Here is a 23127-nt window from a genome sequence, read left to right as displayed (position 1 = left end):
TTTTTGTTTCATTTCCTGAGGACAGATTTGAGTCAGTTTTAATTACCATTTAAAAAAAAATGTTTTTTACCTAGTCCTGCATTTTAAAAGACACATATCCCGAGACGGTACTTCTGCAGAAGGACATTTCCGTACCTGGACTGCCCTGACAATAAGCACGAGGCAAGACCCTGCTCACACCAATCCTCATAGCATGTCATACCCCGCTTTTTGGGAGTCAAGTCCGAATTCCTGGTTTCTGTTCTGCCGTTGTTCAAAGCCCTGTGGCCTGGGGGCAAGTGGCTTTCCTTTACTGAGCCCAAAGTTCTTTCTGTGTAAAACGAGAGGATGCAGCAGGACAAGTCTAGGGACCTCCCACTAAGGGCTTGGTATTGTCCACGCTTTGAACCAAAGCGTTGGTTCAAAAATAAGATCTAGAAACTTGTCAATAGAAGCAGAACAAAATAAGGCCATGGGTTTAAGCTACTCATCAAAATAGGAACACCCACCTGAAAAATGCAGGCTATAAAAGGAATAAAAAAAGCCAGAATATTTCCAATTTCCTCGTGGGCAACCTAAAACAAACATGAGGAAAACAAGAAAAGGAATACTTAGATGAAAACACCATGACATGAAGCACTTGATTCCTCATTCAGTCTGGTTTGGTCAGCAGTACACAATCCCTGGCTGAGTGAGACACAAGTCCCTGTTTATGTACCAGATCAGGGGTGGAGACAACCGTTTTCAATGGCCTGGACATGCCATGTGCACTCCTCTCCCTGTGTATCCATGCTAAGCCCTCAACCTGGAATGCCCCCACCAACCCGGCCACTTCTCAAAATTCTACTCAGCAGTCAACACTAAGCTTTCCTTAATTCCTCCCACCTCCAGGTACGGCTACCTCCTTAGGGATGTCACCACACTCCGCTTTCTGCTCCCAAAGCAGGGACTATGTCTTAACCATCTTGTTGGCCAGGCACCTGTTCCAGTGCATAGAGACACTTGGTAAGTATCTGGTTCTGAGAAATCCTAAACAACAAGAGTGGGAACCACACCACACAGTGGCCACAGACAGGCTGTGGTAACAAGTGGTCACCCTCTTACAGCACAGGCCTGCTGCCATTCTCCAAACAGGCCAGTCTATGTTAGTCTCCTGAGATTCAACAGCAGCCATGCTTCAGACTGTAGCCATCACACACACGGGGGTGAGCATTATGGCTCTATTTTTAAAAATAACATCCATCTGTTTATGCTCATAATGGTTCTACACTTGTTAAAAGTGTTTGAAATACTTAAAAACTAAAATATTTAAAAAGCATTGAAATAATTGCTTTGAGATGAGCAGGCTGGTAAATCAACTTCCTAGTGATACAACTTTTTGACAAAGACACAGGGAAAGTGGCATCTGCATGATATAAATCAGACCATGAGACAACTTTCCCAGGGAAAAAAACAGCCTGAACCTTCAAGTCTGAGAATCTAATTTTTGCCCTGGGTGAACAATCCAGTCCCTGGAGGGACTCCTGGGGTCCCAAGGGTCGTGGGTGGTCTGACGTCCTTGCAGCAACTTGTCTGTTTCTCACCAATATCCCAGCTGGCCCCTCTGGCTTCTTAGGACAACAGATATAAAAGACCAAGTTTTATATTTGTTCAACTTACTACAAAGAATAAAATTAGAAATAAAAATTTTATTTAAATTTTTTAAATTTTAGAGCTTTAGTGCATAATAACCTTATAAACAAAATATATTCCCATCAGTTTCTTCTATCATGTGTCCTTCCACTTAAACTGTAAAGAAAAGGTCACCTGTAAAGAATGTTCTGCGAGGTGAATTCCACGAATGAGATTCAGAGCAGCACACATGATGTTGAGAACAAGGGAGAGGACACCCAGGGCCGTCACAGGTTCCATTCGGAAATTAGGAGCTTCACAATGAAAATAACAAACACAAGGGTCTAATGAAAATCATTTCTATATGAAATAAAAATAAACAAAGACATTAACTAGATCTCCACTAATGAGAGGTTCATTATGCTAAACACACAATTTTAAGCATATTAATTTAAAAAGCAGCTGTAGTTAGAGGAGAAAAGGGCAAAAAATGAAGGACAGGATGGATCTGGGAATCCAAGGGAGAGGCACGCCTCTGAGCAAGCACAGGTTTTTCAAGTGCTTAATTTCCTTTCTGTTTAAAGTCGGGGTTCTCAGTCAGGAGTGATAGGGCCCCTCCACGGATATTTGGCAATGTCTAGAGATATTTTGGGCTGCTACAACTGGGACAGGGTGCTCCTGGCTTCTAGTGGGTAGAGCCCATGAATGCTTCTAAAAATCCTACAATGCACAAGACAGGTCCCACAACAAAGAATTATCCAGTACAAAATGTCAATGGGACTTAGGCTGAAAAATCATGAGTTAAAGCAATTTATAGCTTTATTTGTAAATTGGTTGTCAAATTCTGAAAGTACTTCTATTATACACCTCAACCTTCAGCTTGTAAAACGCTCCACTCTTTCTCTGACAAGGACAATATTAAGTATCACGTGTGCTTCTAGAGTAATTCACAGTAAATGCAATTTTTTAAGTTATAAAATAACTGAGAAGAGGAGGGAAACATTGATTATTTAAGCTGCAAGCCGTTTCTGGGACTCTCATTAGAACAAATGATCATTCTCTCTTTAAAGATAACTACTGAAATTGATTCTGGTTCACACAATTAAATGGTAATACTACCCATTCTTTTGCTATGCTCTTTTTAAATCATCCTCTCCTGTCCTTACATTTCACATACACACACATGCGCACACACAAATATCTAGCTGCAACCCAACTGAAGCCTACTGTTAGTGTGTTAGTGTTTCCACCGAGTAATTCAAAGCTCCTGTTAGAACAGAACATGCTACCTGTAAAGATTCTAGCCTCAGGACAATAGGGTGAGTCAAACCACAGTAAAATGTCCTAGAAAGATAGGCAAGTTGACACTTTCTGGATTTGCTTCTCTCGTCTAAGAGGTTAAAACACAAAACATATATTAAAAAGTTACCCCATCTTCAGATATGGCAAAGGAGAAGCTTGTAGTTCAACTACCCAGTCTTCCTTCCACAAAAATTAAACTCATTCCCAATATAAATTACAAAATTTATTGAGTGGCATGGGAGCCAATCCAGGAATTTATTGGTTGAAACAGATTAAATCAAAACACAAAGTTTAAGCCAAAAACTTGAACATTTTTAATACATCACTTTTAAAATTCAAGCAATGAGTTTAGTATAAAAGTTAAAATAATTAGACTGTTATAGTGTAGACAGCTCTGTCTTTCAGAAAAGGTTTCAGCTCTGACACCACTACAGAATTCTTAGAATGTAAATATCCACTTCAATTAAAAATTGATTTAATTGTGTGTAATTGCAAACAAGGAACGCAAAAAGTCACGCTTCATTACGTGCTAGGCATTGAGTGGCTAATGGTGTTAATGCAAGACTAAGTCACGGAAGGCAGGGCACTGTGATCATGTTCATTAACACCTCATTCTTCAGATAACGACTCCACAGGATAAGGAAATCCACAGGGATAGAGGGATGTCCCCAGGTCTCACGAGAACCAAACAGTGAGAGCACTAGAAGCCCTGGCTCTGGCCCCTGCCCATTTTCATCCTCATAGCCCTCCCCTCCATCCATCAAGGAGGGCAAGGGTTTCTCAACAAACGGAGATATGCAATGTTTCACTGTGATAAGATGAGGTAAGGATTCATTGTCAAAGGAAAAAAAATTATATTAGAGATTTATAGGAGGTAGAGAGAGAGAATATATAATCTGTACAGTTCAATAAATTACTGCCAGCAAAAGAGAATGAAATCTCCTTTACAACATTTAAACTTGTAGACTTCACCGTGGTTAAGAAAACAACCCGCTAAGGGACTCTTCTCCTGAATGTCATCTCCCCTCAGATCAACTCACAATAGTCAAGTTTTTTCTAACTGCCACCTGGAAACAAGATCAGTCCATATTTTTCCCCACATACTTTATACACCCCTTCTAACCACCTTCCTTCCTAGTAAACACCTTCCTAGTAAAAAAAATCAGTGTCCATTTGAAATATGTAACATCACCTCATCAACGTCAGAGAACAGCAGGCCACGTACCAGGCTCCAAGTGCATCTGTGTGTGACCATTCATCACTCCATTTGCCACATCTGTGTCCTCCAGAGTGAGAACCACCGGAGGCTGGAAGTCGAGCTCCTCCTGAATTTTTTGTAAGCTGCTCTCCATCTGAGTGGAATTTACGTAGTTAAAATGCCACTTCGCTTTCTGAATGATGCTGTCTGCAAAAAGAGAGCAAACCAAGGCGAGCATTTTCATCACAAAGGATGTGATAATATGTACAAAATGAAGTTTACGTTTCTAAGCAAGCTAATAAGTCAACCAGATTCTGAAGAGTGTCAAGACATACACAGAAGTCAAATAATTACTACATATCGTTACTAGTCTCATCAATCTCTTCAAAACAGGATAATTAAAATGTGATAGCCTGTCTACAGAGAAGGCAAGGATGCCTTCCAGAACCTCAGTGAGGAGGGAGTCAGGGGACAGGGGCTTGAGCCTTAGCTCAGCCACTACTGATAATACCATCCTGGACAACTCACAGAATATTTATAAGCTTGAAAAATAGGGATATTTATTCTTGACCTGATTATCTTAAGAAAAGGTGTGTGAGAAAAAATTACAAATGAATGTGAATATGTTGTACAAACTAGGATTATACATTTGAAAGGTACTGGTTTTACTTCTTTCATTTGTTAGTATTAATTCATTATCAAGTTCTAATAAGCGTGTGAAGTGACGTTTCATACATATCGGCAAAGCAAAATCCCGTATAATTCTAACATCAGTGCGCTTTTACTCATATTCTACGCGCAGTCAATCATGAGCAAACTCAATGCTAGGGAAGGCTCTCCTGTCAGATCAGGCACACCGCCTTACAAGGAAGGAACACGCAGAGAGGAGGGCAGAGACGAACACAGGCCCACCAGCTGCAAATCACGGACAGCCCAGGGAGGCACAGCTGTGATCTGCTGGGGACACCATGCCCTCTTTGTAGGAAAAAGTGCGGCTGAGAGCAGCAGTTGGACAAGGGCCTCCCAGGGAGACTCAGGGGCAGAACTCAGATACACACAACTCTCTCTGTCAGGTCTACCAGGCTGCGGCCTGCATACCAGGGAGATCCCAAGCACCTTTGACTGACATCAAAAGAGGGTGCTGGCCCATCTCTGATGAGCTGGTCAGTAGACCACACAAGGGAATGTGAGGGCTGCGGCAGGAATTGCCAGAAAGCATAAGCGGCAACACTTCCAGGGGCTGGCCCTGCACCTGACCTTTAGCACCAAATGCTGCCAGCCCCTTGTTCAAGAGCATCACAGAGACAGTGGCTATTTACATAGAGACCACCGAGCGTCCCAGCTCCCACCTCTACTCCCGTTCTCCCAAGAGCTCGAAATGACTTGAATCACGCCTGACTAAAACAGTGCATTCACTATAATTATCATGCTGGGCCAAAGCCCCCAAGCCTCTACAAGCCCTCTCTGGCAGCTTCTAGAAAAGCATCCTCTTCCAGAGCAGCACTTTGCAAACCTCTGAATGAAGGACCAGCTTTTTCTTATTTCCAAACTGTTGCTGACTGATACAGTAAACAAATGTACAATGTGATACAGCACAATAAACAATACTGCAGGAATGTCAAATTACCAGGAGAACTTCTCATCACTTCTCACTTTCTGTACTTACCTCCTGATGGAGGAACAAGCTCGCATACCACCCTGTGAGTAGCACTGCTCTAGAGCAGGGGTCGGCAAAATTTTCTTCAAGTGCCAGAGAGTAAATATTTCAGGCTGACAGGCCCCATATGGTCTCTGTCACAACCACTCAGCTCTGCTGGTGAAGAGCACAAGCAGCCACACAACTCGTGAAAGAATCAGCATGGCTGTGTTCCACTTTATTTACAAAAACAGGCGGCAGGCCCTTGGGCCACAGTTTGCTAACCCCTGCTTGAGGGCTGCGGTGAAGGATCTACAAAGGCTTCACCGTTCCTCCACCCTCCCTCAGCTCTGGAGAGGTGAAAAGCCAGAGGGTGAAACCTCGAAGCTTTCCAGACCACTTCAATTGCTGTGAAATCTCATGGTACAAGGCTGTTCCCCGGTGACATGTTATTGCACCTCCAATGGTCTTCCCTGATGGTCAAAGCCAAATCTAAACTGTAAATTCTACACATACAATGACCGTAAAAGAGAACAATAAATACAAAAGAGGGTTACAAACCAAATTCAAGAAAGGCGTATGGCCTGGAGGCCAGGCCGATACAGGTGATGTCATAGGAAGCTGTGAATTCCCACCACAAGGTCTCCAGAAAGCAGAAGGCCATGGCTGCTGGACACTGGCGGGAACAGATAGCCATGCAGGCCACATCCCCCAAGGAAGAAAAACTGAAACAAAAGGGTGACATCTACATTACCAGGGAACAAACCTGTCTATTCCCATCCCACACCCAGACACACCTCGCCTCACCTCTGTACCTGCTTGGCCTTGAACAGTCCTGGAGCTGTTTGTTGCATATATATTGTCTCTTCGGCTAGACCTACCTGGGACTGTGCATTTCTTATACTTGCTCTAAAATGTATAGCAGTATTTGCCACTAACAGTGTGTGATCACTCTTACTTATTCATGCATGAGGGATGCATGTTCCATTAGGGGGAAGCAGCCTCAAGCTTCTCTGCATCTATTGAGGAAAACGTTTTTCTTCTTTAATCTACATCAATATATTTTCTAACGTTAAATCATCCTGGCATCCCGAAATAAAACCTCCTTGGTTGTGAGTTTCTATATATTCATGTACATGCGACTGCTGGATTTAGTTTGCTAATGTTTTATTTAGTACTTTTGTGGCTATGCAAAGGAAGACTGGCCTATAACTTTCCTTTCTTGTACTGTCTTCATCCGGTTGTGGTAGTTACTGGTTGAGTAGTTACGGTAGTAACCGTAGTTACTCTGGTCTCATAAAATAAATGCAGGGTTTTCTTCTTTTTCTGCTCCTTTTCAGACTATCATGCTATCATTTTAAGTCCTGGGCACTTTTGTTCTCCTGTCTGTGGTGTCTACTGACTCCCACTCATTGTGGAGTATCTCCTCTAGTGTTTTGTCATTTTTTTGCTGAGAGCTCACCACTGTGGAGCTTCTTTTTTTCTCAGTAAGAATCCCTGAAGGCCTGAGTTGTGGCACACTTCTTCCAGAGTGGTCCTGCATCTGCTTTGGCCAGCTACTCCAGGAGTGTCATCAGTCTGGAACCAATACTGATACCTGAACAGTGGCTTGGGAATTCCTAGACTATAGGGAGTACAAACCCAAACTCCAACCCTACACGAGGCACAGGGGCAGGGTGTCAATTTCTTAGATAAGATTTTATTTTTCCTTCCCATCCAAAGTCAAGTAGAGATGAGTTACCCCTCTATTCGTGGACAGACTATTTCTCACCTATCATCATTCCACTAGGGGTGAGGCCTGACAAGAATCCTTCCTTTATATGGGTCTTGTTCCGACACCTCACCCTACCTAAGTCCAAAGGCCTCTCCCTTCAAGCCCTGGGTTTACTATGATTGATGACCCAGGAGCGTCAGTGTCGGCTCACACACTTACCACCTGATATTCTGTTCCCCCTTCATTTCTGGCACCTTGCAATTTCTTTCTTTCAAGCTCAGCAACACATTTCAAATCATTTTTTATATATTTACCCATATTTCTGGGTGTTTCTGGCAAGAGGGTTTTTAGGTTATATTGATCTACCATCTTTTTGTAATTAGAAGTTTCTATATAAAAACTTTTACAATTTTTTTAAAAGGGCAAATAAAATAAAATAATGACTTCCTCCTTATATAAGGAATTTCCCAGAAGGCTCCAAAGGATGGGCCTCCTCTAGGATGGGGGTGTTTCTATTTGAAAGAGGATCCCTATTTGTGGCTTGAACTGTGTCCTCTAGAAAGATCTCCCAGTACCTGTGAATATGACCTTGTTTGGAAACCGTCTTTGCAGATGTAATTGAGAAAAAGTGAGGTCAGAATGGATCAGGGTGGGCCTTCATCCATGACTGATGTGAAATTTGGTCACAGAGACAGAGAGAAAAAGGCCATGGAACCAAGGAGCAGAGACTGGAGTAATGCTTCTACAAGCCGTGGAATGACAAGGACTGTCGGCACCCACCAGAAGGTAGTAGAGAGGCACGGGAAGGATCCTTCCTCAGAGCCCCAGAGGGAGCATGGCCCTACAACACCTTGACTTCAGACTTCTGGCCTTCAGAAATGGGAGAGAAAAAACTTCTGCTGTTTTAGGGCAGTCTGTGGTAATTTGCTATGGGAGCCCTAGAAAAATAATTCAACAACTTAATGATAAGGTGAGCTATGGTACTGATCACCTGTAAGAAAAAAAAGCCTCAGTTTCCTCTGTGAAAATAATGGTGAATATTTAATTCAAAATACAAATGAGTAGAACATTTTATATTCCACTTTTCAAAAAAAATACTGAAGCACCCCGACTTTCATTTGAAGTCACAGACTTTTTCTTTCTTTACAGAGAAAAGATTCCCTATTTGAGGCACAGCACACGGTTTGCATAGAGGTTTAGATAATCACAGCATACAAGCAGGGGTCATCATGGAAGGTGGTTTCAAGCACCCAGAAAAAGGAGTGGCAGGTTGGGCAGATGCAACTCAGTTTCCGCTCCTGAGCACAAACAGCCCACACCACAGGGTGACAGCTCCATGTGCCTGCCATCTGGCACCCCCTTCAGGCCATGTTCCTTCTTGCCTGACAACCACACCGAGTTGTGGAGTCAGGCCCGGACTTGTCCTTTTGTTTTTCTGATTCTGAGACTGAATTCCCCTGAAACGACCCCACCTTATCAGGTCAACTAAAAATTTACTGTTCAAGGGGGAGGAAAAGGGACTGGGTAAGTGAAGGCCTAATTACCAGAACGCAATGATATAAAATCTCTAACAAGCCATTGTGATATTTCAAAACCTGCCTTGCCCCTGATCCCTCCATAGCATGGCTTCTTGCTCTAGGCCCTAGAAGAAGAAACAATAGAACACAGGAGGAGCGGACGTGGTGCCTGGTTGCCTGCATTCAAATCCTGGCTCTACCACTTGCTAACAGTACAACCTTGGGTAAGTCGCTTAACCTCAGCTTGCTCTTCTGTATAACAGGTAGGACACTATTATCTACGTCCTAAGCCACAAAAAGCACTTAGAATAGTACCTGCCATACAGCAACACTCAGTAATATTAGCTATTCTTACTGTGATTATTGTAACCACTTGATGCCTACTTCCGTTTTCCCCACTGTCTTACATTCAGTTAAATATTCCTCTTGTTCCCTCATTAGACCTTAAGTTCCTTGAGAAGAGGGACCTACTTGTGCTCATTTTTTACTCCTTTGCTCCTGTCACATAACAAAAATTTTTTTAAAAAGTGAAAAAATTTAAAAAGCAAAAACTAAAGGCAAGAACTATGTCTTTTTTTAATTTTCTTAGCTTTCTCACTCTCATTCTTTTGCTTCCCCCAAATTTCAATCTAGCATCTTCTCCCTCCTCACCTTTTTTCCACCTCTGCATTTAATGCAAAAAACACTACCAAACTAAAGGCAAGAAAATTGGTAGAACCAGGGTCTGCCAATGCTCACAGGCACAGCACTAACAGAAAGGCAGGGGCTGGAGCAGCAATGCTTGAGGCCCCATGAATTCTACCTTCGCAAATACCCACAACCTCAGACTTCTGAGATCAGATCTGCCTTTTTGTTTGTTTTGGCTTTGTTTGTTTGTGAGGAAGATTAGCCCTGAGCTAACATCTGCCACCAATTCTCCTCTTTTTGCTGAGGAAGACTGGCCCTGAGCTAAAGTCCGTGCCCACCCTCCTCTACTTTATATGTGTGACACCTGCCACAGCATGGCTGGGTAAGCAGTGCATAGGTCTGCACCCAGGATCTGAACCAGCGAACCTCGGCCCACCAAAGGGGAACGTGTGAACTTAACCACTGTACCACTGGGCCAGCCGTAGGTCAGATCTGCTTTTAACACACAGTGTGATCAGCATAATGCTACCTCAATATATAGCTAAAAGTAACCCAAATTTAGCCAATGTTCTGGCAAAGTGAACATGCTTGCTTACTGTATATTGAAGTCACGTCCTTCTGCAGAACCTCGGCCTGGATACTGAGCCAGTCGCAAGGCTAAAGTCTTGAGCCGTCTCCTGCATTCCAGAAAATCTTGGGTGTGGTAAAAGTCAGTGGACGCTGAGAGAGGCAGTCCATCCCTTACCCTTACCACACAGGCAAAAAGGATCATGGACATGGTCCGCAAGAGAAGTCATGAGGACACCTGAGGAAAGCAAGGTCACCTTGTTACTGAGGGCCTGATGATGGTGCCAGAGACACCCTTGCCCTCAAAACGTCCATTCTGGGTTGTTTCACCCTCAACCTCACTATAATTGCAAATGTTGTTTTTACTATTATTTCCCTGCCCTCTACTGCCATGTCACTCCCAATTCTCTTCCCTTTATTATCCTCTCTAACTCTCTCTTCTTCATTCATAATCCTTCTTTTCCTTCTCTCTGATGAATCTCTCACTTTTCAAAATTAAACCAACTGGGATGAGATAGAAAGGAATAGAGAAGTAAGGAAGTAGGACCAGAAGGCCTCAGGAGCAACAGCAATGACAGTTGGTAGCAGGATACAGGTAGCAAGATGGGCAAAAAAAGGGACAGGAAGCGCCTGACACTGAAGCAGGAAGGAAGGGGTCCAGTGACCTGTGCATTTCAGGTCACCCAAGGAGGTAGGTGCTGAGCAGTTTAGTCGCCATATCCTCACCTGCAGTAGAGAGATTCTGAGCACCTAACCTAAAGCTGGTGGCAAGGACAGCAGAAGGCTAAAATGGAACTGAGATATTTTAGTACGTCCTCCTGAATTGCTACAAATGCTTGATACAGAGCCAGTCTTCAAAATGATGACTGAGCTTCTACAGATGGCCAAAGGAAGTCATTTAGCAAATTATATTACAGTAAGATACTAAATATTTGGCCATGATATGTAAGCACTATTAAGAAACAAAAGGAAACAGATTCTGAGCCTTCCTGGTGCCTTTGGCAAATTAGAACAAGGTGCTTCTGAGGGTAGAAATGGCCCTGGACCAGTTCTGGTGGCAGAGCCTGGCTGGGTTTTAGCCGCATCTGTTAACTCTGCAGGTGTTTGTACAAGCATAACCTACACATCTGCATGTGGCAGCCCTGCAACCAGGGATGAGTGAGGCGGCTCTTACAGCTTCAGTGGATCCTCCCATGTGCCCACACACCCTGTTTCACAGATCCTGTCTGTCAGGTCTTCCGTTTGAGAGGATGTTAACAGGGATGTACACTGGTGGACTCTTCTTCCAAAGAAGTCTAGGGATATAACCCTATTAGGTATCTCAGTTCCTGTGGGTGGTCGGAAAGGGGAGCCCCCAGGATGCACACCATGCTCTTCACCTCTGTGCCTCTGTGTATTCTTCACCTAGGTCTGGATTCTTCTGATATCCCCATATCCAAATCCACATCAAAGACTGTCTTAAACTCACCCTTTCCATGAAACCTTCCCCCTTCTCTAAATTCCCAGAGAACCTACCTCTTTGTTCTCTATTTTACTGATTTATCATTTCACAACCTAAGTGTAAGTTCTAAGAATAAAGACCATCTCTGGAATGGATGAATGGATGAATGTTTATTCCCATTTTACACATGTAGAAATTGTAGTAGTATAAAAACCCAGAGAAGGCAAAAAGAAAAATTAGTCTACCAGCCAACAGACCCTATACAGTCCATTTGTTCCAACTCCCCACATTTTCCATTACGGAGCAAAAATGTGAAAAGCCCCAGGAAAGATACATCCACACACAAAACTGCTAAGCTCCCAGCACCATTGGCAGGGCCAGGCCAACTGCCAGAAGGCCTTGTGGACTGTATATACCCCAGCTGATTGGCCAATGCTGAGACCTCTAGCACCAAAAAAAGCATCAGAGGATAGGTATATGGAGGGTAGCTGCATTATCTTATATACTTTCATGAATGTTTGAAATATTTAACTTAGAAATAATTTTTTTTTTAACTATAGGGCACAAAGCCCTGATAAAGATAAGGGAAGACTACAAGATCAACTTGATACCAGGGCTTACAGTCTAAACAAGAACTTCAACTTCCATGCTATCTTGATAACAGTGTTATTATCAGTGAAGGAAGTTATAGCCATCTGCAATGCACATAGAGAAGTTTTTAAGAACACTGGTAATAAAGGTGTTTCTAAGAAGGCCACTTGAGGGGCTGGCCCCGTGGCCGAGTGGTTAAGTTCGCGAGCTCCGCTGCAGGCGGCCCAGTGTCTCGTTGGTTCGAATCCTGGGCACGGACATGGCACTGTTCATCAAACCACGCTGAGGCAGCATCCCACATGCCACAACTAGAAGGACCCACAACAAAGAATATACAATTATGTACCAGGGGGCTTTGGGGAGAAAAAGGAAAAAAATAAAATCTTTAAAAAAAGAAAAAATTATAAGAAGGCCACTTGATAAAAAAAAAAAAAAAAAAAGAACTTCAACAAGAGCCCTAAGCCGAGATATAAAGACACTGAGCCCCCCCACGTCCCATCCCCCCACAAAAAACAACGAATCAATGAGATACCAAGAGAGTTAGAGACAGGACAGAAACACTCCCAAGGCAAAATAAGAAAGATACTTTTTAGAGGCCTGAGTAAATTGTACGCTCTTCTAAGGGAAAGCAATATGCCTTTATTCCAGTCAACTCCCAAATACCCTCTCTAGTGCTGTCTTTATAGAGCATCTCCTATGTGCCAGGCACCATATTTAACCAGTAAAAACGGAAAAACTGAGCTTTCCAAGTGACAGAATCATAAGAACCAGTTCTACCACTCTCTAAAGGACCCAAAAATTCCCTCCAGGCTGTCTATTTCATCCCTTTTACCCTTTTAGTGATCAAACCTGCTTCTCCTCAAACAATAACATGCAAGATAAAAACTGTTTTTCAGTTTTATCAAGTTCCTAACACTGCAAACCAGTGAACCCACATCCATTTTTTAAAATATTTAAAACTGTTTACAGTGCTTAAATGAAGGTGACACTGTGATATTAACTGTTACTTGTATGTGAGTATATGTGAGTAGGTCAGTGTACAGATGGTAACTGCCCCAGGGGTGGCGGTATTTTACAAGCTGCTGTGGAAGAGTCCAAGAACAGACACAATGCCTGCAAGATTTTTTTCCTTTGTGAAAATGCACTTTGTATTCCAAAAGATGAAAAAAAACTGATACAAATAGGGAGAGGATCATCTTTGTGTTCTTCACAGTGCCTGGTAAGGGCTTTGAATACTGGAGGGATCTGATGTTGGTGAATTCAGGTTATGGGCTATAATGAAACAATCTGTACTCGAATAAGAAATCTGACCACTGCTCAGAGAAGAATGAACTGGGGACTTCTGCTTCTGAAAGTTGGAAAACCAACTCCCACTAAATACAACTAAAACCCATGGACATTATAATTAAAACATAACGAGATTCCAAAAGGTGGAAAGAAGAAGGCAGACTGGCTAGAGACCTTGGGACCTGAAGAATGACACAGCTGTGGGTTCACTTGGTTTTCTTTTTCCCTCATATATCCCAGTCTTGGTGCTGGAGAAGCTGGAAATCCAGAAACACCAATGGGAGTAAACTGAAAAAAAAAAGCCCCCAAAACAACAACAAAGAGGCTGCTCTCTTGAGTCAAAGAACCAGGAAAGCTGCAGCCTAGCAAAACAGAAAACTTTTAGAAAAAACATTCTACTCCAGGCAAACACCACAGAAAATACTACAACCATCATATAGCTACAAGCAAAGGCCAAATGAAGAGCCTAGACTTCTACTCTTGCCTGGTGGTAATGAGGTGGTACCCCAGCTCCCCACCCTGCCAGGGTAGTGTCAGAGAAGACCAACTAGGAAGCTACAGGCAGCAATGAGCCAACCTCTCCCACTGTGTCACTGGAGAGACAGGATTCCCATTCCTGCCCAGCAACAATGAACAGCCCTCTCCCTTCAGGGAGTCAAAAGAAACCAAATGGAGAACGTGGACTTTTACTCCCATCTGGCAGTAATGAGATAGCACCCTCACTTCTCCTGCTAGCACAGTGTCAACAAAGGCCAACTAAAACAGAAGACTTAAATAAGATCTAGAGTCTCATAACATAAGGCCCAAAATGTCCAGGCTTCAAGAGAAAATCACTGGTCATATTAAGAACCAGGAAAATCTCAACATGAATAAGAAGAGACAATCAACTGACGCCAATATCAAGATGACACAGATGATAGAATTATCTGACAGACTTTAAAGCAGGCATCACAAAAATGTTTCAATGAGCAATTATAAACACACTTGAAACAAATGAAAAGTAAAAAGTCTCAGCAAAGAAAGAGAAGATATAAAGAACCAAATGGAAGTTTTAGAATTAAAAAAATACAATAACTGAAGTAAAACTCAACAAATGAGCTCAACAGTAAAATGGAGGGGACAGAAAAATGAATCAATGAACATGAAGACAGATCACAGAAATTACCTAATTTGAACAATCAGAGAAACTAGATTGAGAAATATCATACAGAGCCTCAGGGATTGTGGCTAATAACAAATGCTCTAACATTCATGTCACTGGAGTCCTGGAGGAGAGAAGAAAGTGGGCAGGACTGAAAAAGTATTCAAAGAAACAATGTCTGAAAAATTGGCAAATTTGGCAAAAGACATAAGCCAACAGATTCAAAAAGAAGAATAAATACCAGAAAGGATAAACCCAAAGAAATCCATGCCAACAGACATAGTAGTCAAACTTAAGAAAACTAAAGACAGAAAAAGTCTTGAAAGCAGCAAGAAACAATACCTTACCTACAGGGAGAAAACAATTCGAATGACAGCAAATTTCTCATAGAAACCACAGAGACCAAAAGGAAGCACATTTTTCAAGTGCTAAAAGAAAAGAACTGCCAACCCAGAATTCTGTACTTTCAGCAAAAATATCCTTCAAGAATGTAGGGAAAATGAAAACATACTCAGATGAAGGAACACTAAAAGAATCTGTTGCCAGCACATCTGCTCTAAGAGAATGCTAAAGGAAGTTCTCTAAACAGAAAGGAAATGATAAAAGAAGGAATCTTGGAATATCAGGAAAGAAGATAAAAACAACAGAAAGAGTAAAAACATGGGAAAATACAATAGATCATCCTTCTCCTCATGAGTTTTCTAAGTTATATTTGATGATTGAAGCAATAATTATAACATGTCTGATGTGGTTCTTGATGTACGTAAAGAAAATATTTAAGACAATTATAAAAGGGAAGTAAAGTTTCTATGCTTCACTTGAAATGGTAAAATGCCGACACCAGGAGACTATGATAAGTGACACACACACAATTATACGTATACATATATGTATACACCTATATACTAGAGCAACCACAAAAAAAGATATACAAAGAGACACACTTAAAAACACTATACATAAATAAAAATGGAATTCTAAAAAATGTTTGAATTACAGGAAAGCAGGAAAAATAAAACATAATAAAAAACAATAAACAGAAAACACAAAATAAAAGAGCAGACTTAAGCCCTAATATATCAATGATTACATTAAACGTAAATGGTCTAAACATACAATCAAAGACAGAGATTGACAGAGTGGATAAAAGATATGACCCAATTATATACTTTCTATAAGAAATTCACTTCAAATTTAACAATGTAGGTAGGGTGAAAGTAAATGAATAGAAAAAACATACCATGGAAATATTAGTCAAAATAAAGAGTGAGTTGTATTAATATCAGATAAAACAGACTTCAGAGCAAAGAAAATTTCCAAGGATAGAGCAGAACATCACACAATGACAAAAAAAATTAAATCTACAAAGAAGACATAAAACTCAATGTATATGCACCAAACAATGGAGATGCAAAATATGTAAAGCAAAACCGATAAAGTGATAGGAGAAATAGACAAATCCACAGTTAGAGTTGAAGACTTCAACATCCCTCTCTCAACAATTGATAGAACTAGAGAGAAAATCAGCAAAGATATAGAGGATCTCAATAACACTACCAACCAAAGTATGTAATCAACACTTATAGAATACTCTGTCCAACAACAGAATTTCTTTCAAGCACCCACAGAATATATAGCAAGACAGACGATATCTTGGAGCATAAAACAAACCTCAACAAATTTAAAAGAATTCATACAGAGTGTGTTCTGTGACCACAATGTAATCAAACTAGAAATTAATAATAGGTAATGAAAATCTCCAGAAACTGAACAACATACTTTAAAATAATCCATGGGTCAAAAGTGGAAATTAAAAAAATACACTGAGGGGCTGGCCCCGTGGCTGAGTGGTTAAGTTCGCGCACTCCGCAGCAGGCGGCCCAGTGTTTCGTTGGTTCAAATCCTGGGCGCGGACATGGCACTGCTCATCAGACCATGCTGAGGCAGCGTCCCACATGCCACAACTAGAAGAACCCACAACGAAGAATACACAACTATGTACCAGGGGGCTTTGGGAGAAAAAGGAAAAAATAAAATCTTTAAAAAAAAAAAAAATACACTGAACTGAATGAAAAGGAAAATGTATCAAAACTTGTGGGAAACAGTTAAAGCAGTACTAGTACTGAGAGAAACTTATAGCATTAAACGCTAACATTAGAAAAGAAGAAAACTCTGAAAACAATAATTTAAGCTCACATGTCAAGAAACTAGAAAAAGAAGAGGAAAAAAAGCAGGAAGGAGGAAGGAAATAATAGAGTAGAAATGAATTAAATTGAAAACAGAAAAGCAATAGAGAAAATCAATGAAATAAAATGTTGGTCTTTTGAAAAGATCAATAAAATTGACAAAACTCTATCAAAACATACAAAGAAAAAACAAGAGACAAATTACCGATATCAAGACTCAAACAAGGGATATCACTACAGACAATACAGACATCAAAACAACCCTAAGGGAGGGACCAGCCCCGTGGCCAAGTGGTTAAAGTTCCATGTGCTCTGTGTCAGCAGCCCAGGTTCAGAGGTTCAGATCCTGGGCACGGATCTACTCCAATCATCAAGCCATGCTGTGGAGGCATCCCACATACAAAAGAGAGGAAGACTGACACAGATATTAGCTCAGGGCTAATCTTCCTCAACCAAAAAAGAGGAAGATTGGCAATGGATGTTAGCTCAGGACAAATCTTCCTCCCCAAAAAAAAAGAATAAGGGAATACTACCAACAACTCTACACATATAAATCTGACAAAGTCAATGAAATGGATCAATTCCTCAAAAAGCAAAATTACAATTCACCCTGTATGAAACAAGTAATTTAAACAATCCTATAACTACATTTCCTATTAGGAAAATTTCACTTGTAATTTTAAAACTTCTGAAAAGGAAATCTCTAGGCTCTGATGATTTCACTGGCAAATTCTACTAAACATTTATTTTTTTTTTTTTTAAGATTGGCACCTAGGCTAACAACTGTTGCCAATCTTCCTTTTTTTTTTTTTTTTTTTTAAGGATTGGCACCTGGGCTAATAACTGTTGCCAATCTTTTTTTTTTTTCCTGTTTTATTTCCCAAACCCCCCTGATACATAGTTGTATATCTTAGTTGCAGGTCCTTCTAGTTGTGGGATGTGGGACGCCGCCTCAACGTGGCCTGACGAGCGGTGCCATGTCTGCACCCAGGATCCGAACCCTGGGCCGCCACAGCGGAGCACACAAACTTAACCACTTGGCCATGGAGCCGGCCCCTCTACTAAACATTTAAAAAAGAATTAACACTAATTCTGTACAATCTCTTCCAAAGAACAGAAGAGGAGGAAACAACCAATTCATTTTATGAAGCTATTATTACCCTGATATCAAAATCAGATAAAGACGGCAGAAAAACAGAAAACTAGAAACCAATACTCCTCAAGAACTTACATGCAAAAATCCTTAACAAAATATTAGCAACTAGAATTAAGCAACATAATAAAAAGAATTAGACACTATAGCAAAGAAGGATTTATTCCAGGATACAAGGCTGGCTTAATATTCTAAAATCAATCAATATAATCCATCATCTTAACAGGCTAAAAAAGAAAAGTCACATAATGGTATCAATTAATACAAAAAATGCATTTGACAAAATTCAACACCCCCTGATGATAAAACTCTCAGCAAAATAGGAATAGAGGAGAACTTCCTCAAGTTGATAAAGAGCATCTACAAAAAGCCTACAGCTAACATCATGCTTAATGGTGAAAGACTGAATGCTTTCCCTCTAAAATCAGGAACAAGGATGTCTGCTCTGACCACTACTATTAAACACAGTACTGGAAATTCCACCCAGTGCAACAAAGCAAGAAACAGAAATAAAAGGCATATAAATAGAAAAGGAAGAAACAAAACCACTCCTATTTGCAGATGACATAATTGTCTACATGGAAAACTCCAAGGAGTCTACAAAAACAAAAAACAAAAAAACCCTCCAATGGCTAATGAATTCAACAAGGTTGCAGGATATAATACCAACTTTCAAAACTCAATTGTATTTCTATATACAGGTTTTCCTCACTATCCAAAAGTTGAGGGTTCCATGAAACCTTTTGTAAGCCAAAATGGCATAAAGCAAAGGGCATCTTCTGCTTTCCAAAAGTTCACATTAAGCCACTTTGCTTTTACAAAAGACCTACATTAGCACCTGTATTCGATAATTAAAAGAAATCCAAAGATGATTTTTGCTTTTATGAAAAAAGCCATTACCACACTAATATAGGTCTTTCATAAAAGTAAAGTGGCATAACTCAAACTTTCAGAAAGTGGAGGATACCTGTACGAGCAATGAACATGTAGAAACCAAAATTAAAATACCATCTACAATCATTCCAAAAAATTATATCAACAAAGCTAGAATTCTTTTAAATAAAATACTTAGTTATATACCTAACAAAACATGTACAGGACTTGTATGCTGAAAACTATAAAATATTACTGAAAGAAATCAAAAAAGTCCTAAATAAATGAGGAGACAGACCACGTTCACGGATTGGAAGACTCAACATAGCAAAGGCGTCAATTGTCCCCCAAACTGATTTACAGGTTTAATTCAATTCCTGTAAAAATATCAGCAAGGTTCTTTGTAGATATAGATAAAATTAATCTAAAATTTATATAGAAAGGCATAGAAACTAAAAGAGCTAAAACAATTCTGAAAAAGAATAACGTGGAAGGAACCACATTACCCTATTTCAAGACTTATCATACAGCTACAATAATCAAGACTGTGTGGTATTGGCAGAGGAACAGACAAATAGATCAATGGAACAGAATAGAGAGCCCAGCAATAGACCTACACAAGTACAGCCAAATGATTTTTGACAATGGTGCAAAAACAATTCAATGGAGGATGGAGGAAAATAGTCTTTTCAAGAAATGGAGCTGGAGCAATGAATATCCATAGGCAAAAAAAAAAAAAAAAAAAACCCTTGGCCTAAACCTCACACCTTACATAAAAATCAACTCAAAGTATATCATAAATTTAATATACAAAGTAAAACTATAAAAGTGAAGAAACCGTAGAAGAAAATCTTTAGGACTTGGGGAAGAGTTCTTAGGCATGACACCAAAAGCACAACCCATAAAAGAAAAACGAGTAAATAGGATTTCATCAAAATTAAAAACTTTTACTCTGCAAAAGTCCATGTGAAGAGGATGAAAAGACAAACTAAAGACTGGGAGAAAATATTCGTAAACCACATGTGTGATAAGGGACTCTAGAATTTAAAAAAACTATCAAAACTCAACAGCAAAAAAAACAATCCAGCTAGAAAACGGGCAAAGTACGTGAACAGACATTTCACCAAAGAGGATACACAGATGGCAAATGAGCACACAAAACGATGTTCAGCACCACTGAGTGTTAAGGGAAATGCAACTTAACATTACAATGAGATAATACTACACACCTATCAGAACACCTAAAATTTTAAAAAGTAACAATACCAAATGATGGCAAGCATGCAGAGGAACTGGATCTCTCATACATTACTGGTGGGACTATAAAATGGTACAGTCACTCTGGAAAACAGTTTGGCAGTTTCTTTTAAAACTAAACATGCAATTACCATATGATCTTTCAATCACATTCCTGGACATTTATCCCAGAGAGATGAAAATTTATGTCTACATAAAAGCGTGTGTACAATTGTGCATAGCAGCTTTATTTGTAAGAGCCAAAAACTGGAAACAACCAAAATGTCCTACAAATAGTGAATGCTCAATCAAAACATAGTACATTAATACCATGGAATACTACTCAGCAGTAAAAATGAACTACTGAAACACAGAACAACTGGATGGATCTCAAGCGCATTGTGTTGAGTGAAAAAAGCCAATCTCCAAAGGTCACGTACTATATGAATCCTTTTATAGAACATTCTCAAAATGACAAAATTAGAGATGGAGAACTGATTAGTGGTTGCAAAAGGTTAGGGATAGCGGGGAGGAGGGGAATGGGTGTGACTATAAAGGGATAGCAAGAAGTCTTTGTGGTGATGGAATAAGCCTGTATCTTGATTGCGGTGGTAGCTATAGGAATCTACTCATTTCATAAAATGACAAGTAACTATACACATGTTATACCAATGTTAATTTCTTACAATTGATATTGTACTATAGTTATGTAAGATGTAACCAACAGGGGAAACTAGGTGAAGGGTATACAGGACCTCTCTGTACTATCTTTGCACACCCTGCAACTACAATTATTTTAAAATTCAAGCTGAAAAAAAGTATTAACTTAAGGTCTTTATATCACTTACTTAAATTATGCTCACACTTGCTTCTTATGTTTAAATGTCATTTTTAAATATCTCCACTAGTAGAACAATAATCTTTTCTGCTAATTAACCGTGGTTCTGATGATTTATGCATGAATGTTGAGGGCGATGTTTTATAGTGAGCAGCTCCATAACACATGACATTTCCAAACTGTAAAGTACTATATAATCTCAGGATTCATTAAAATAAAAGCTGCTTGCAGATAACTAGTATTCAGTTTAAAACAGGAAAGCTGTGGTATAAATCTGGAATATCATGCATCAATTATTAAAAAAATGTATTACCAATTACATAGGGAGCCCTCGGAGGGCTCACACAGAGACACATCTGTCTTCTAGGTCTTACCAGCTCCTTCTAAAGGGCAGTAGACCTTGGAACCTGGCACCATGCCTGGCACATAAAGGAAGCCCTTAATAAAATCTGCCAAGTAAATGAATGAATGACCTAAGGGCTGCCTTAGTTTTGTTCACTAAAACAAGAAATGTGGGTTTGCAGATATTGCCATATGCTAATCTCTATTTTGAACACTTTTTCACAAAAAATCTCTCCTTGGAGAGAAAAAGAGAAAGAAGTTTATATAGATGGAATTTCTTAAAAGCACAAACAGAAGTAGCAATCAAACATACAGCATCCAAGTTACTACTAGGTTTTACAAAAACTCTATTTTAATCTGCCTCCCCTATTTCCTAAATCCTCTTCTCAGCTCTATTTATAAACTGCTCATGTCATAGATTATCCCTATTCTACCAGCAAACACTTTGTGTCTAGGTGGAGGCCACCCTTGTTCCCACTGGTTTTTTCTCTCCTCTTTACCCTTAACCCTCTCCCAAATCCCTACCACATACACTACCCCTCCTCCTTCTGAAAGAGAGAGAGAAAGGGGGAAAGAAAAACAGCATTAAATGACCAGCCTTGCAAAATGTTAATTTATATAAGCAAAACAAGTTTCATTTGGCACACAAATATTGAAACACAAGTGTTCACCATAAGGCATATTGCCCATTCCTCAAATACACAGTACAGAAGACAAAATTGAGTTATGTCACCCTTATTGAATTCACCTTCAGCCATAGGACTTGAAAACTGGTTATGTAATTTGTAAGTCACGCAGGCTCCTTTGTTCCATGTTGCTTGGGGATGAAGTGGGGAGGAGGATGAAGATCAACTCTGTTACTTCTTAGGAGCTAAGAAGAGTAGGAGACTGAACTTGATAGCAACTAATATTATATGGCAGGCACTGTGCTAGGAACTTTTCCACTGATAATGTTATTTAATGCTCATAACTATCTATAAGGTCGGCATAATCCACACTCCACAGGTGGGAAAACTGTAGCTCCAAGGCTCAAGTGGTAGAGCCAGGATTCAAACCCAAACTTCCTTACCTGAAATATTCAAAAGCCTATGATCTTTCCACTACACTCCGCTTCTCTAAATCCAATCTTTGCGATTACAGCTACTCTATTTCCCTCAAACAAATCTTTCTCTTAGAGCACTAACACTCAAAACTAACCAGAGACCTGTCAACAGAAAGAGCCAAGCCTTAGACTTAAGCTTGTTACAAGCGCTTCTTACTCACTGTATTACTTTGAATAAGTCAGTTTTCCTCTCTGACCATCAATCACATTTTGGATGCAGTTGATCTCTGAGGCTCCTTCCAGGAATAAAAAACTTTGCTACTCCAACATGTCCTCTGTGTTGTAAAGACAAACACTTAGAGGTATAACAACATCGTCTATAAAGTATTTTCCAGAGCAAACTCTATTATGTCAATTTAATTCTATTTAGCAATATTAAACCACTTTCAATTACCTAGATTTTCATTTTACTCAAACTATCCTTATCAACATTAATTCCTTGCTTCATAAAATTTAATGAAGATTTACCCTATCTGTCGGTCTGAGCTTTATTTTTCCTCTGACCATGTCACAAATCTCACCAATTACTCTCCACCACTGGAAATATGCTTTTATGGCTTTGATTTCTACAAACCCAGTTTTTCACGGAGGGCTTTATCCTTCCGGTTCTAGAAGTCTAGATGTAAGCCTATAACGGACACAAATGTACATCACCTCTTACGCCTGATGTTCAGAAAAGCTAGTCCAGTGCACCCTGCATGTGGTAAACCAAGTCTTATAATATCTGCATGCTAAGGGAAGTTTACTATTAAAATTAAACAATACTCTAACGTTAGCTTCGTGGAT

The 23127-nt window shown here is 40.0% G+C and overlaps 1 protein-coding gene across 4 annotated transcripts in view; it reads right to left on the bottom strand.

The window, feature by feature from the left end:
• SEC22C (SEC22 homolog C, vesicle trafficking protein) overlaps nucleotides 1-23127 on the bottom strand; it is a 30056-nt gene that overhangs the window by 6141 nt on the left and 788 nt on the right. For 2 of the 4 annotated variants that reach the window (XM_070492310.1, XM_014860117.3), the window contains exons 2-6: nucleotides 10181-10389; nucleotides 6288-6451; nucleotides 4118-4297; nucleotides 1786-1904; nucleotides 489-554 (exon numbers count right to left, since the gene is read on the bottom strand). In XM_070492310.1, the coding sequence (XP_070348411.1) occupies nucleotides 489-554; nucleotides 1786-1904; nucleotides 4118-4297; nucleotides 6288-6451; nucleotides 10181-10362 (711 nt within the window). In that variant the 5' untranslated portion in view covers nucleotides 10363-10389. Of the gene's footprint in view, nucleotides 1-488; nucleotides 555-1785; nucleotides 1905-4117; nucleotides 4298-6287; nucleotides 6452-10180; nucleotides 10390-21987; nucleotides 22111-22502; nucleotides 22603-23127 lie in introns of those variants that run through there. The other 2 variants (XM_044754440.2, XM_070492311.1) reach the window with 2 other exon arrangements.

Source organism: Equus asinus, chromosome 21 (assembly GCF_041296235.1).
Source record: "Equus asinus isolate D_3611 breed Donkey chromosome 21, EquAss-T2T_v2, whole genome shotgun sequence".
Taxonomy (NCBI): Eukaryota; Metazoa; Chordata; class Mammalia; order Perissodactyla; family Equidae; genus Equus; species Equus asinus.
This window is presented reverse-complemented; position numbering and strand designations above follow the sequence as displayed.